At 40.2% G+C, this 14850-nt stretch overlaps 1 protein-coding gene across 1 annotated transcript in view; it reads left to right on the forward strand.

The window, feature by feature from the left end:
• The window catches only part of LTBP2 (latent transforming growth factor beta binding protein 2), a 190115-nt gene that overhangs the window by 146836 nt on the left and 28429 nt on the right, over positions 1–14850 (forward strand). The window contains exons 12-16 of the mRNA XM_051977602.1: positions 994–1209; positions 7784–7803; positions 10198–10237; positions 10431–10541; positions 14144–14272. Coding sequence (XP_051833562.1) covers positions 994–1209; positions 7784–7803; positions 10198–10237; positions 10431–10541; positions 14144–14272 — 516 coding nt within the window. The remainder of the gene's footprint in view (positions 1–993; positions 1210–7783; positions 7804–10197; positions 10238–10430; positions 10542–14143; positions 14273–14850) is intronic.

The raw sequence follows: 14850 nt of genomic DNA on the forward strand, positions 1-14850 counted from the left end.
AAAATCAATTTTCAGTTTTAAAATGTGCAATCTGTGTGTTATTTCTACAATTCAGGCAGAGCAGTGGATAGTGCGCTGGGTTTAAAGTCAGGGAGACTTGAATTCAAATCCAGTGTCAGGACTAGCTGTGTGACCCTGGGCAACTTATTTAACCTGTTAGACAGTTTCCTGGATTGTAAAGGAGAGATAATTACAGCACTTACCAAGTAGGTTGGTTGTAAGGATCCAATGAAATAGTAATTATAAAGTATTTAGCACAGTGCCTAAATCATATATGAATGTCAGCTATTGTCATTATTAATATTATTATTGTGAAGATCAAATGAGATATCATTTGCAAAGTAATTAACACAGTGCCTTTCCTTACCTTTCTTCCTCCTTCCTTCATTCCTTCCTTTCTTCCTTTTTTCCCTCCTTTTTTCCTTCTTTCCTCCTTCCTTTCTCTCATCTCTCTCCTTTCCCCTTCCTCTTTCCCTTTGTGGAAGCCAGCTTAACTACAGCCTACTTAAAATAGTTTTTTTTTTCCCCCTGTGGTTTGAAGCAAGCACCCCTCTCTGCACCCTTGCTTTCTCCCTCTCTTCCCACAAATCATATATACTTTCATGCCCAAAAAGTTGTTGTCCAGCTCTTAAGGACAGTCCAATCTGAGTGACCTTCATGTTCATGCCCTCATCCCAATACCTGCCAGTGTTTTAAAATCAGATGACAAGACCTAGCAGATATCCGGAGCCTTCTCCTAAGTAGTGTAGATCTTCTAGTACACAGATGTAAATAAAATGCTATCTTTCATTGAACAGATTAGAAACACTTTATAAAGAAGATGGTTCCCCCCTTGGCTTAGCCAAAATGTAGGCAAGTCTTACCAGCTGAAGTGAATAAGTGGGCTTTTATCTCACAATACTTTGCATATGGGAGGTGCTTCATGAATGGAGATGGAATAAAAATTGAGGATGTGGCCCCTCTCTAATCACTCACCTACCTCTTATCTTACAGAGAGCTTCCGGGAGATCTGTCCTGCTGGCCACGGATACACTTATTCCAGTTCTGATATACGCCTGTCCATGAGGAAAGCAGAGGAGGAAGAGCTGGCTAGGAGCTTGGAAAAGCCAGGGGAAAGAAACAACCGGACTCTAACCTGGCCAGCTGGGAGGCAACCCCTTCGAGAAGTGACAGCCAGCCAATCAGAAGCTGTGGCTACTTCTGCCAAAGGTACAGTGGGGCCAATTGCCTTTGGGTCTGCAGGCAGGATTCCCTGGGTCACTTACTCCTCTTGAGTGTCGGGGCACTTCTTCTGATCCAAATTCTAACTGTGTAAAAGAAGATGGGAAGATCAGTGTTTAGTTATCTCCTCTTGGAAACATTCCTAGCTTGTCTTTACAGGAATTCACCTGTAATGCCGGTGAAACTGAGGCAGGAGAGAGATTAGAGAGTTTTAATATTTTATTAATGGGAGAGTAAGATTGACTGGACAGGACTCTTGTCTCAGATTATCCAGTCAGACAGAGATAAGTATACTGGGACCAAGGAATCCATATTGGTCCCAGGGCTGGAGGACCCAAAGAATCCAGCGTCCAGCATACAACTGCCAGCCGCCATACTCCAGCAATGAATGGAAGAACCCCAACTTCTTAAATACCTTTTTGGAGACAAAGAAGAGAAAGGGAAGGAAAGTTTTTTTATCAGGGAGGGGAAGCCATAAAACTCTAAAAAATCCAGAGACAAAGAAGTAAAGATATCATGGGTTAATCTTGGAATATTCTAAAGGAATATTGTAAATCCCTAAGAGTCAGGAGATCTACTCTTTTATCTTGCTAATTCATAACCCGAGAGCAAATAATCCTGAGTTTTACTGGGTCAGAGACAGAACAGTTAAGATAACTGAGACAGGGAAACTTGAGTCAGGACAGTTAAAGAAAACTGTGGCATAACATTCCACACTCTTTCTCCTAAATATTCAAACCTTTGAATCTTAGCACCTTCCTCTAGGTATCCAGGAGGTCTTTGACCCACCCTATGTAAAGCAAACGAGCAAAAATAAAACTAGAAAAAATGTAAGGACTCATATGGCAAGAGCAAGTCTCTCCCTGATAATCCCAGAGTTAACAGCTGTACAAAGGCTCCCTTGTTGCAAGCATGTCAGGTCCTCTACAGTTTTGGAGCACCATCTCAGCCAGAGAATCCAGTTTGAGATGGACAGTTAGGTCTGTGGTCATTTGTGCACTTAACTCAGTCTCTGCTTACAAAGCAGCAGGGTCCAAGGCCCATTCAGAGAGGCAGCCCTCTCCATGGGGGAAGGATGAGGCTTATAGTAGCTCCACCCGTCCCCACCCAGAGAAACAGGACTGCTATTAGAATACAGATTTCTGAGCAGATTATGCACAGTTAGACTATCAAGGCAGGCAAACTCCAAACTTTTTAGGTGCCTCAAGCCAAACTTCAAGGTCCTTTGAAATGCTGAAATACTTAATGAACTGGGGTTATAGGAATGGAAAAACAGATCAGACTGCCAGTGTCAGGACAGGTGTCTGATTTCTAAAACTTTTCTAAAAAATAATCCCCAAAACTGAGTCTGCCAGCGCACTTTTAACAAAATAAGGGATTCTAAAACTAAAGCATCCAAATTCAATCTGAACTAGTGAGATAGGGGGTGGGGCAAAAGTGCTTAAGGCAAAGTGAATAGGAGCTAAGGGTTCCCATTCTTTCAGGTATTTTGAAAAAAATATATCAGTTTCCCCAATGTTCTATCTCTACCTCCCTTTTTTTTTCTCACGGAAAGGAATTATCAAATGACCATTCCCCATATAAATCCCAAGAGCAAATCAAAATCCCTATACATAACAGACTAATACAGTAGCATTTCCTAAAAAGGCCTAAAAAGCCCTCAAACATAACAGCAATAATTACACAGTTTTAACAAATCCCATCCCAAATCTTAAACACACAGTAATAGATGATCCAGGCAAGGTTTAACAGTCAGTCATCAACCATTCCCAAAGTCCCTCATATCAGTCCAAAGTACACTCGATGCAGGATCAAGTCCATGGTCTCATTTTTAAAACTCTGCTTCAGGCTGTGAAGTGATAGGAGGCTCTCATTCCTTGCAGAGTGGGTGCGTCATGCTGACAGTCAAAGCTGATCAAAGCTGATCCAGGTTCCAGAAGCAAGTCAATATCTGTAATTTGACCAAAATCTAGAACAAAAACACAAATCTAACACAAAGATTAGATCAGTCTCAGATAGAAAGACTCAGTTCACCAGACTGTTGCAAAACATGAGGAGGCCAAAATAAATTGACGAGCAGTTTCCTATGTGAAGAAATGAGTTTGCTTTACAGGCCAAGCAAACGGCTGCAGTCTTACAGACCTCTGTTAATTGTCCACTTATCATGTAGAAACCTTAAAGAAACAAAACACAAATATCTAGTAACACACAGATGACCAGGCGAAATAGTTGCCCAAGCATTTAGGATACAATGATTACATATAGCCAGACTGAAAATAGCAAGGCTTGACATAATTGAATTGCAGTAACAGTTCTATTGACCATTGCTCTGATCAGAGAGAGATCAGTTACAGAAGGAAAAATACAAGAACATAACTATAACATAACATAAGCAATTGAGTTTTAACAGCTTATCAATCAATTGTCCCAGTAACTGTGACAGGGTGGAGCTTTAAAACTCCCAAATAGCATTAACTAATTAACTCTAAGCCCAAAAACTCCAATAGATGTCATTAATCAAATTTCTGATAAATTATTTATCATATCCTTATAAGTCATAACAGAAAGCAATTTTGTCTCAGTAAGTTCACAACTTAGAACAATTATCATATCTAGGTAGATGTTACATGAGTGAACATTATATACATACAAATCAGTTTGCTTTTAAAATACCCAATACATAGAAAAATATCTCCAATTGCATATTGTCCATAACAAACATTTTCAAAAGGACAAAGAAAAAACTTATGTCCAGAGGCCCTTTAAATAACCTCAGGATGACCCAATACAATCAATTTAAACTTATACAAAAAACCCAATTCCACATAAAAGAATTCAAGAGTTTTTTTTAACATAACAATTAAACTCTTAGAAATATTCGTACCAAAGTATGGATCACATTTACGACCATATCTCTTAACCAAAAAACTTTTATGAAGAAACAAAGGCATGTCCTTAAAAATCACAGTTAGCTGCACTGCCGCAATCAGATAAGAAAAAAACGGCAGGAACACACTTAGAGAGGAGAGGGGAGGAGAGGATTCCACATGGCCACCCTTTCCCCACTCCTGCCCCCTAGAAAAAACTTCCCTCAGGTTCCCCACTCAATTTCCTACATGGGGATCCTTTTCAAGATTTAACCCATCAGTTTCCCAATATCGGGTTTCTTCCCAAATCCACCCATTTCCAACTTTCTCTTTCCACCTGACTACATACTTAAACAATCTCCTTTCCTTTTTTTCTTCCTTTCTCTCCCTTTTCTCCCTTTTTCTCACAGGCTGCTGCAGTCAGCCAGAGACAGAGAGAGAGAGAGAGAAAGATTTTTCAAACTTCTTGATATTTTCTAAGCCTGCAACACAGAGGCTGAATCCTTATCTCTTACAAGCTTACTAACTTTTAACACAGACACACACAAACAAACATGGAGCTCCAATTTACTATGCACAGTTGCAACGTTTTCCAACCAACAACATAACAGACAAACCACACAGAACATAGAACATATATCACACAGACTACATACCCAGTTACAACATACCCAGAGGACATTCTCCAGCGTCCCAGAAAATACCCGTCTCAGAATTTTTAAACCCGTCGGTATTTATTCTGAGACCACAGATTGCTAGCAGCAGAACAGACCAGAACCAGAACCAAAACCAGACAGACTTACTCTCCCGAATGCCGAATCATATGCCGAATCGATTTCGTTGTCCACTGTAGGCCGGACTGAGGCTGAAGAACCGCTTCCTTTTCCTAGGAGTGCTGGTCTTTTCTCAAGGAACAGACCCAGGTCCTGAGCCCCCCTCAGGCCTAGGTGGAGACCGAGAGGTCTCTAATCTCTAATCCAGTTCTCAGTTTCTATTATCTCAGTGGGACCTCCAAATTGTAATGCCGGTGAAACTGAGGCAGGAGAGAGATTAGAGAGTTTTAATATTTTATTAATGGGAGAGTAAGATTGACTGGACAGGACTCTTGTCTCAGATTATCCAGTCAGACAGAGATAAGTATACTGGGACCAAGGAATCCATATTGGTCCCAGGGCTGGAGGACCCAAAGAATCCAGCGTCCAGCATACAGCTGCCAGATGCCATTCTCCAGCAATGAATGGAAGAACCCCAACTTCTTAAATACCTTTTTGGAGACAAAGAAGAGAAAGGGAAGGAAAGTTTTTTTATCAGGGAGGGGAAGCCATAAAACTCTAAAAAATCTAGAGACAAAGAAGTAAAGATATCATGGGTTAATCTTGGAATATTCTAAAGGAATATTGTAAATCCCTAAAAGAGTCAGATCTACTCTTTTATCTTGCTAATTCATAACCCGAGAGCAAATAATTCTGAGTTTTACTGGGTCAGAGACAGAACAGTTAAGGTAACTGAGACAGGGAAACTTGAGTCAGGACAGTTAAAGAAAACTGTGGCATAACACACCCAGCCTCCTCAGAAAAAGTTGTTCAGCTTCTTCCTTTCCCACCTGGAAATCTGGTCACATCCTAGGGAAGATGGGAAAGCTCTCCAGCAGTCCCTCACTGCTTTCTTTCTCATGCTAGCCCAACCAAGAAGAACGTTTTCTCTGTTGCTATGCCCCCAATTCTTGCCAGAAAATGCCAGTTAGTGAATTCCCAGCACTGGCAGCTGTTACATATGCTGAACAGCTGGATTAGGTCTTTAGTGTTTGGGAATCTAAATGATACTTTCCTTTGACATGGAGTCAGAGCCTAGTATCTATTGCTCTAAAACAAATCTGAGCTCTAGGATTCAGTAAGCAGGTACTAGAATTTCTGATGGAAATTTACTTCTGACACCTCAGATTTTTGGTTTGGTGGGTCTGGGAGAAAATTGGACATTTGTTCCTGAAACCTGTGCCATTGGAAGAAGGCTGTGCCAGATATGTAGGAGAGCAACTGATCTAGAATGACTAGACAGACAGGGTGCCAGAGGTCAGAGAGATGTCAGTTCAATAGAATCCAGGTAGACCTGAGTTAAGAACTCCTGGAAGTCAAGATAAGCTGAGGTAGGTTAGACATCTAAAAGAGGTAGATTGTTTGGGCTTTCTCCCTGATTAAGGAGGCAAAACACCGGAAAAGAGAATTAAAAGAGCTCAAAAGTAGTGAAGGGCTGGTCCTTGGAGATTAGCAAGGGATTCAAGATGGAGCCATCTTTTGTCAAAATAAGATAAAGACAATTTGAATAGGGCCATATCAGCAAAAGGGGATGGGCCATTGCATTTCAGCTCTTTCCTAAGGTAGCAGGTATATGATATTTAACAAGTAGGAATACCAGCATGTGGAATGGCAAGCAACACAAAAACTATAGTCTGGACTAAAGTCCAACTGAGTTTCCCCCAGCATGAAAAGTCAAGTAGGGCTTGGAACAATGAGTTACTGAGTCAGCATAACTTTAGATATCTTCTTCACATTTGAGGTTGGATAAAGGCTAGGAAGCAAAGGTTGGTGAATAAACTCAGGCTCTTATAGCAGCTCTGAATCGAGGAAGAGAGGATATCTAATAGTAAAGAGTGGCCTACAGGCTCAGAAGCTGCACAGAAGCAAGGACAACAAAGACCACAGAAAGATCATTGGCTTTAGAGATTAGTGGCCTTAGAACAGTTTCAGTTGACAATTGAAATTGGGGCTGAAGTTCAAATGTAAAATGTTGTAAGAATGAATAATGAGCAAATTGGACACATTGAAAATAAACATCTTTTAATAGAAACTTTTTTTTTCTAAATTAAATAAGTAGATAATTTTTAATTTTAAAATAAATAAAAAATTTAAATAATAATTAAATAAATTAAATAACATTTACAATTAAGAAACAAATACCAAGTAAAATGAGCATTTTTATATTCTATAGAGATATAGAACAGGAAGGGAAGATGAGGAGAAATTACGCATAAAACTCGGAATTTCTATTATGTAGGACTTGTTTTTCTTTTTAAAATATAATTCATCATGTAAGTTTCAAAGCTGATCTCTTATGATTTCTTCTGGCCTGATGTCTTTTCATTTTGGAGGTGGAGGTGGGATTCCGATCCCTAACTCCCCTCTCTTTACCACTTCTCAGCTGAAGGAAAAAGAAGCACCCTTATCACAAATATGCAGCTTATCAGATTGCTTGAAATTTGGGAAGAGATGAGTTAGGGAAAAGAAGGAAAGGACGGAGGAAAAAATTGGAACTCAAAATCACATAAAAGTGAATGTTGAAAACTATCTTTACATGTCATTGGAAAAAAATAAAATACTATTAAATGGGGTTGGGGATGGGAGGAACAAATATGTAGTCAATAAAACAAATTCTTGAACTGACCTTGTCCAAAAAATGTATATCTCATTCTGTATCACGACTTTATTATCTCTTTGTCTGGAGATAGTTAGCATGCTTCCTCCCCAGTATTCTGAAATCATGGATGGTCATTACATCCATAAGAGTTAATCAATAATTTTAAAAGAAGTTTACCAGTGAAGGAGCTAACAGATGCTCAGTATTAGGGGGAGCATCTCAGCAAGTGAGATCAGAGCCCATATCATTTCCACCTGAACTGACATTCATCTTTCTCTTTATAGGTGACTCTGATGGTGGCCAGGTAAGTACTTCTTCTAGCTGGAAAGTTTAGGCTGTATGGACTTGGAGAGTGGGATGGGGAGTGTGAGCAAGCAGTGAATTCTAGGGCTATGTAGATTTAGCGCAGCTAGAACAGTCAATGAACATTTTATTAAGTGCTCACAGCCAGGCATTGTGCTAAGCTTTGGAGGGCAGTCCCTACTTTCACAATCTGAAGGGGGCAACAACATAAGAACAGATATATCCAAAATACATACATGATAAATGGAAATAATTAGAGGAAGAAAGCACAAGTAAAGTTAGGAAAGGCTTCCTACAAAAATTGTGATTTTAGGAGACACTTAAGGAGTCAAAGGAGCCAGTAGGCAGGGATGATTCTAGGCATAGGGGAGATCCACAAAAAAAATTCCTGTCTTTGAGAGATGGGTAGGAGTCGGGAATTGGGAGGCATTTAGGATTAGTTCATGAAATAGTCAGGAGCTCAATGTCATAGGATTGAAGAATATGGAGTGTGGGGAATCGGGTATAAGAAGATTGGAAAGATGGGTTTTGAAGGGCACTGAATGAATGCTTCTCACTATGGGGGGGACACTACCCCCTTCCTGATTAGGAATTTAATTGTAAGTAGATATCTTTCAAGGATGGTATCCCTGAAACATGAAGTTGTATTATGTCTAAAACTGCTTTAAAAGAAAACTTTCTTCCTGACCTCCAGTGTGGCTAATATGCTGTTCCTTTAATGGTCTTATGGTTTCTCCTTAATGACCCTTGAATACTTTTCTCCAAATCCACACCCTCTCCCTGCACCCTGATCCTCCCTCCCCAATATTTCTACTTCCAGGTCCTCCCAGAAGCAGGACTCGACGTTCTCACCCCTGCTATGGCTAAGTTCTCCTTTCATCCTTTGCCCACTCCCACACTACCATTTCCTTTCTTTGCTGTGGTCTCGGCTTTCTCTGCCTTGCTTTTCTTCACCATTTGATGGTGACCCCTTGTTTTTGGAATTCTCTCTTTTAGCCTGGATACCAGTACTGTCTCCTCCCATTTTTTCCAAATCTCCCTGGACCTCCACCATTGGCCCTGTTCCTCCCACATTATTCTCTTTATTATTACCATCTTCTCTCTCCATAAAGCGAGCCTTCTAATTCAGTGCTTTTTGCAGGGATTTGGTTCATTTTCCTAGGAAAGCATCATGGCATAATGAAAAGAATATTGGATTTGCAGTAAAACATGCTGGAATTTGAATCCCACCTCTTGCCACTTACATCTTTGACCTTAGGGAGGTCACTTAACTCTGAACCTGCAAAATTAGGGAAATAGATTAGAAAACCTCCAAAAGCTGCCTTAGTTATAAATGTATGATTTTTATGATCTTCCTGAGAGTGCCAGGTATCCTTCTCTTCTGAGTTTTTTTGGACTGGGATGAGATTTAGTTCCTTAAGAAGTGAGAGCTGCATTTTCTTCATTAGAAAGATTACACATATTATTGCTGGGATAATGAGACTGTTCTTCAAGAAACACTAAGAGCTGATCTTACTTTCTTTGATTTAAATGTTTAAAATATGTCTCCTTAAAAATGTACTGGACTATAGGGGTTGATGATATATATGTAACTTGTGTTCATTATTTTATAGATATCAGATTTATAATTTAAACGATACAACATATTATTTTCTTTTTGTTATTGTTTGCTTACATTTTGTTTTTCTTCTTTTTTTCATTTTTGATTGGATTTTTCTTATGCAGCATGATATTTGTGGAATATGTATAGAAGAGTTGCACATATTTAATATATAATAGATTCTCTTACCCCCTCTCCTAGATGGTAGGTAAAGGGAAGAAAAAATTTTGGAACATAAGGTTTTGCAAGGGTGAGTGTTGGAAATTATCCATGCATATATTTTGAAAATAAAAAGCTTTAATAAAAAAATAGATAAAAAAAATTAAGTGATATTTAGTTAATCCTACTATGTATTTGGCAAACTATTAAAACTTAAGTGATTAAAAAAAAAAAAACAAGGAAAGACTTAAGGGGTATATGGTACAGATAGACAAGTGAGATTGGCATGTGCTTCTGTCTCCACTATTGATTTTCTCTGGAATTTAGAAAAAGCAAATTTGCTATGTGTTTCTTTATCTGTACAATGAATGCAGGAGAGTAGAAAGGAAGGGTTGAAGGGACAAATAAAGTTGAACCTGGGCTGTTTTGAAGAGGAGCTTTGGTGAGAATTGTCCAAGTGTATCTTCTTTTGAGTTGACCAGGGAAGAATGGAGGAGATGAGTAGGATAATGGAAGAAAGAAAGTTTCCATTTGGTGACAGAAGGGCCCTTCTGAAACTTATTTCCCCCTGTACCAACTCCCATCATAGAAATGCTAGAATTGATCTCTTCTCATCTCTAAAATTGAACTCCACAGATCACTGCAACTGTCGACTCTGTGCCAGCTGGGTCCCTGAGTAAGTGTCTTCTTGGGGAATAGAGGGAAGGAATAAAACCAAGTTAGCCTGAAACTTGGATTCTTTAGGAAAGCTTGGGGAGGCTCAAGAATAATGGGCAGCGGGTTAGAGAAGAAGATCATGTTCAACAACTCTGTGGTGAGCATCTGAGCCTCTCAGGAACTCATTCCAAAGTGCATTTTTTCCTCTACAGCACCCGCCATAGAAACGCCATCTCCACCACTCCTTGGGCAGGTGACCCCAGATCCTCAGGAAGAGGAGAAAGATACATCCCTCCTCAGTGTGGCTTCAACATTGAACAAAGGTACATATCTGAGTCCCTGTGAAAACAGCAAATTGGGACTGTCTGATTCAGACAGTCAGACTGTTTTCTAGAAGCAAAGGGAAAGCACCTGCATCCTAAAACCTGATTGATGACTCTGACAGGCTTCATTGACTTCTGTGAGGGTTTAGAAGAGTCTTTTTCCTTTCTTCTCTGCAGGCCTTCAGGATTCCTGGCTCAGGAATGAAAAGAGCATGGGATCTCCCTTAGGGATACAGTGCACATCTGGTGTCTTTAGTCAGCTCCAGGGTGTTGAGTGAGGGATTTAGGGGATGGACAGGGAGGAAAAAACAGAAATTTTTTGGTGAGGGAGGTGGGCAGGGGTAAGGGGATCAGAGCTTTCCTCAGGTGCTATGGGGAAGGGGCATATTAGGATCTCTTTGGAGATCTACTTATCCTCCAGAAAAGGAGGATAAGTAAATCCCCTTGGGAAACCTGGCTTGTGTTCCTGCTGCAGTCGAACATTGAGTCATCTGGTCTTACTGGCAGCAGCTCCAGCCTTGTGGCCCTGAAGAGAGCTTGTTTACTAGGGAGAATAGCGGTTCTGTTGTTTCAAGGTTGCTTAACTGTCTGAGAGTCTGTACTTTTCTCTCCCTCTGAGCTTCTAGGGTCTGGTCTATAATGACCCAAGGAGAGTTTGGGGAGAGTGGGAGGGGAAGGAAAGGGGGAGAAACCTTGGCAATCTACCTGTCTCTGGAATGTGCTTTTCTCAATAGCTTTTTTGTTTGGAGTTTAATTCAAACAAAGATGTCTAATGTTGTCATGGTGCTTTTACAACATGTGTGTATGTGTGTACATACCACACTGTCTCACTCTTGCCATGCTCAGCTTCCTCTTTTTCTCTCCTTTCTGTGGATCCCTGCCTTAGCTTTCCTTCATATTTGCTTTTCCTTTAGCCTTGTCTTAGAATTATTCCCTTTTCCCTCCTTTCCACCTGTGACCGGACCCTGACATCTTCTTTTTCCATCGAGCTTCCCTTCCTCAAGGTTATGATTCTCTGTACTACACTGAAATTTGCTTCTCTTCTCATAGGGAAACAGCATGGTGTATTGGAAAGAGGGTTACGTAGATGTTTATTGCATATTGATTTAGAGGTAAACGGTACAAACACTTCATTTTACAGATGGGGAAATTAAGGCACATAAATTAAGTGATTTTCCTACAGTTATCCAGTTAGTGTTTAGGGTGGGATAGGAACTCAACTCCACTAGTCAACTATAACAGCTGTTTCTCATAGAGGTATTAAGGTTGAAAGCCCTACTTCAACTTGCCTGTTCTTTGAAAAATCTCCCTAGAGTAGTAGTTTCTTCATCACAGGTTGAGAGGTCTCATTACTAGCTCATTCTATCAGTCCACAGAACTGTCCAAATACATGGAATGTCTTTGCCTTCTTTCACTTGGGTCCTGAAGAGTCCAGGCTTTAAGTGTCTGCTGAGCGCTTCTTCCCCCTTGATAATGCTGAAGCTTCAACTTTCACACTATTTCTAGTGATTCTTCCTTCACTAGCTAGCTCTCCTCTAGTCCCTTTTTTTTCTTGCTCCATGATTTGGTTACTTTTGCTAGCAAGAAACTGAGCAACTTATATAAAGATCATTGAATTTGGTTCCAGAGACTCTTGGTGGGATGAGACTTAGGTCCAGACCATTCTTAGCAGCCAGTCTGCCCTTCCACCCAACTTTGTCATGTGAGACAATGCTGGTGGTAGCTTCTTTTGACTCAGAGTATCTTGCCTGCCCTCCCTGTCCCAAGCCCCTCTAAATGTTGGTTTAGGATTTTGCTGGGGAATCCCAATAAACTTCTAAACTGCTGCAGCTCAGACTTTATTGTACAAACTGCCTTGACCTCGGGAAGTTGGCGTAGGAGATAGGCTCATCATGGAAAATAGTCTGTGATCACATTGTACATAAGCCAGTTTCTATTCTGCTGACTTAAAAAAAATTTTTTTTGACTTAGCAAACACTAAATGAGATGGGCATTTCCAGATACAAAAATAGAACTAAAAAGAGGATTGGACATAAAACTTCAGTATTCTGTTATTTCTGGCCTACAAAGGGAGTTATGTCAGAGTGGGGGTTGGAGAAAGTATTGGGGAAAACCATAAGTGAGTTTGCTACAAAATGAGCCCTGTGAGGCAGTTAGATGGTTCAGTAGATAGTAACAGGGGTCCTCAAACTACGGCCCGCAGGCCAGATGCGGCAGCTGAGGACAATTATCCCTCTCACCCAGAGCTATGAAGTTTCTTTATTTAAAGGCCCACAAAATAAAGTTTTTGTTTTTACTATAGTCCGGCCCTCCAACAGTCTGAGGGATAGTGAACTGGCCCCTTATTTAAAAAGTTTGAAGACCCCTGGAGAGTACCAGCACTGAAGTGAGGCTGAGTTCAAATCAGCCTCAGACACTTAACACTTCCTAGCTTGGTTAGTCACTTAACTCCAATTGCTTCAACAAAAAATAAAATAAAAAAATAAGCTCTGCAGGGAGCAGACCATAGTAAATGAACTCCACATTACACTATATGCAAGGAAATCTAAAGTATAATCCTAGCTTTTTTAGGGCAGCTAGTTGTCACAGTAAATAGCATGCTGGGCCTGGAGTCAGAAAGACTCATCTTCATGAGTTCAAATCCAATCTCAGACACTTATTAGCTGTGTGACTGAGGGCAAATCACTTAGTTTTATTTGCCTCAGTTTCCTCATCTGTAAAAATGAGCTGAAGAAGGAAATGACAGACCACTCCAGTTTCTCTGCCAAGAAAACCTCAAAAAGGGTCATGAAAAAGTCAGATAACTATTTAACAAACACCTCTTTCACTTTCTGTGTGACTAGACTTTAGTCTTCTATAAAATGGAAATAGTAATGCCTAATGCACCATTTTCACTGTATTTTCTTTTGTGAGAATTCCTTAGGAAAGTACTATGAGAAGCAAAAAGATCTATACCAATAAATATAAAAAAAATTATGTCTGAAGGTGGGGGAAATATGGAACTTGAGGAGAGACTGCATTGAGAATTATAGAAGAGATCAGCACTGATGTTTTGCATATCAGGAATGTCATGAGGACAGAGGTTACCTAAGGGTGCTATGAAGAAGTTTCTACAGAAAGAGGAAACTTTTCTATCTGTAGATAGAAAAAGGTCAAGGGGAATTTACTTGGCAGAGTCGCCCATAATGGTGAAAGTCTGGAGCTTAGAAGAGAGGCTCACAGAATCATAGATTTAGAGCTAAAAGGGATATTAGGAGCCATGGAGTCCAATGGTCTCATTTTACAGTTGAGAAAAACAGGTTAAGAGAGGTTAAATAACCTGCCCTGGATCATAAAGTTGCAAAGTGTTTGAGGTAGGATTTGAATTGTAGTCCTGTGAAGAGGCTGGGTCGTCACAGGGACTGAATGACAAGACCACTGGAATGAAAAGGGAATTTCTAGGATTGTAGAAATAACTAGGAATTTCACTTTTTACCGTCCAGAGACTCGGGTATATAGTGTCCTATTATAGCTATTATAGTCAGGGGTAGAGACAAGAATGACTCTGCTTATCTTGGTTCCTTCCCTAAGCACTCAGTTAACTCTGCTTTGATTCTATACAGACATTGACAGATGTGCTTCTCTGGCTGAAGATATCTGTGGTCCAGGAACTTGTGTGAATCTTCCAGGAAAATACAGCTGTGTCTGTAACCCTGGTTACCAACTGCATCCTAGCCTGGCTTACTGTACAGGTATTCCAATAGTCCCCAAAAAATGAAGTCTAGGGAGGGAGAGGAATGGGGCCAAGCACTTCAGCATCTCCGAGGCAATGCTGCAGGTCCAGGGTTTTGGGGTGTGTTGGGAAGTAGCCCTGTGACAAGTGATGGGACATTTTCTATCCAGGACATTATCTATCCACGTGTCTGAATGGTAAATATGTATAATATTAAGGTTATTCAGAGGAACCTGCTTTTGAGCAGAATGTTAACTGACCTATTCCAGAGTTTTTTCACCTTGATCTTGAATATCTCTAGCAAAGTAATTGTTTGTCTGTCTAAAAATAAGCATTTATTAAGCAATTAGTGTGTGCTGGTCAGCATGCATTCATTAAATGCTTATTGTCAGGCAGTGTGCTGAGCAGTGGGAAGGTAAAAACAAACCCTCCAAAAGTTGTACTCGAGGAGCTCACTTTCTAATGGGAGAGACAACATATAAACAACTACATACAAACCAATTTTATTCAGGATAAATTGGAAGTAATCTCAGAAGGAAATTACTAGCTCTGAATTCTGGCAAAAAGTAACATTTAGCTAGAGAGGCTAAAAAAGCC

The sequence above is a fragment of the Antechinus flavipes genome, chromosome 2 (assembly GCF_016432865.1).
Source record: "Antechinus flavipes isolate AdamAnt ecotype Samford, QLD, Australia chromosome 2, AdamAnt_v2, whole genome shotgun sequence".
NCBI classification, from domain to species: domain Eukaryota; kingdom Metazoa; phylum Chordata; class Mammalia; order Dasyuromorphia; family Dasyuridae; genus Antechinus; species Antechinus flavipes.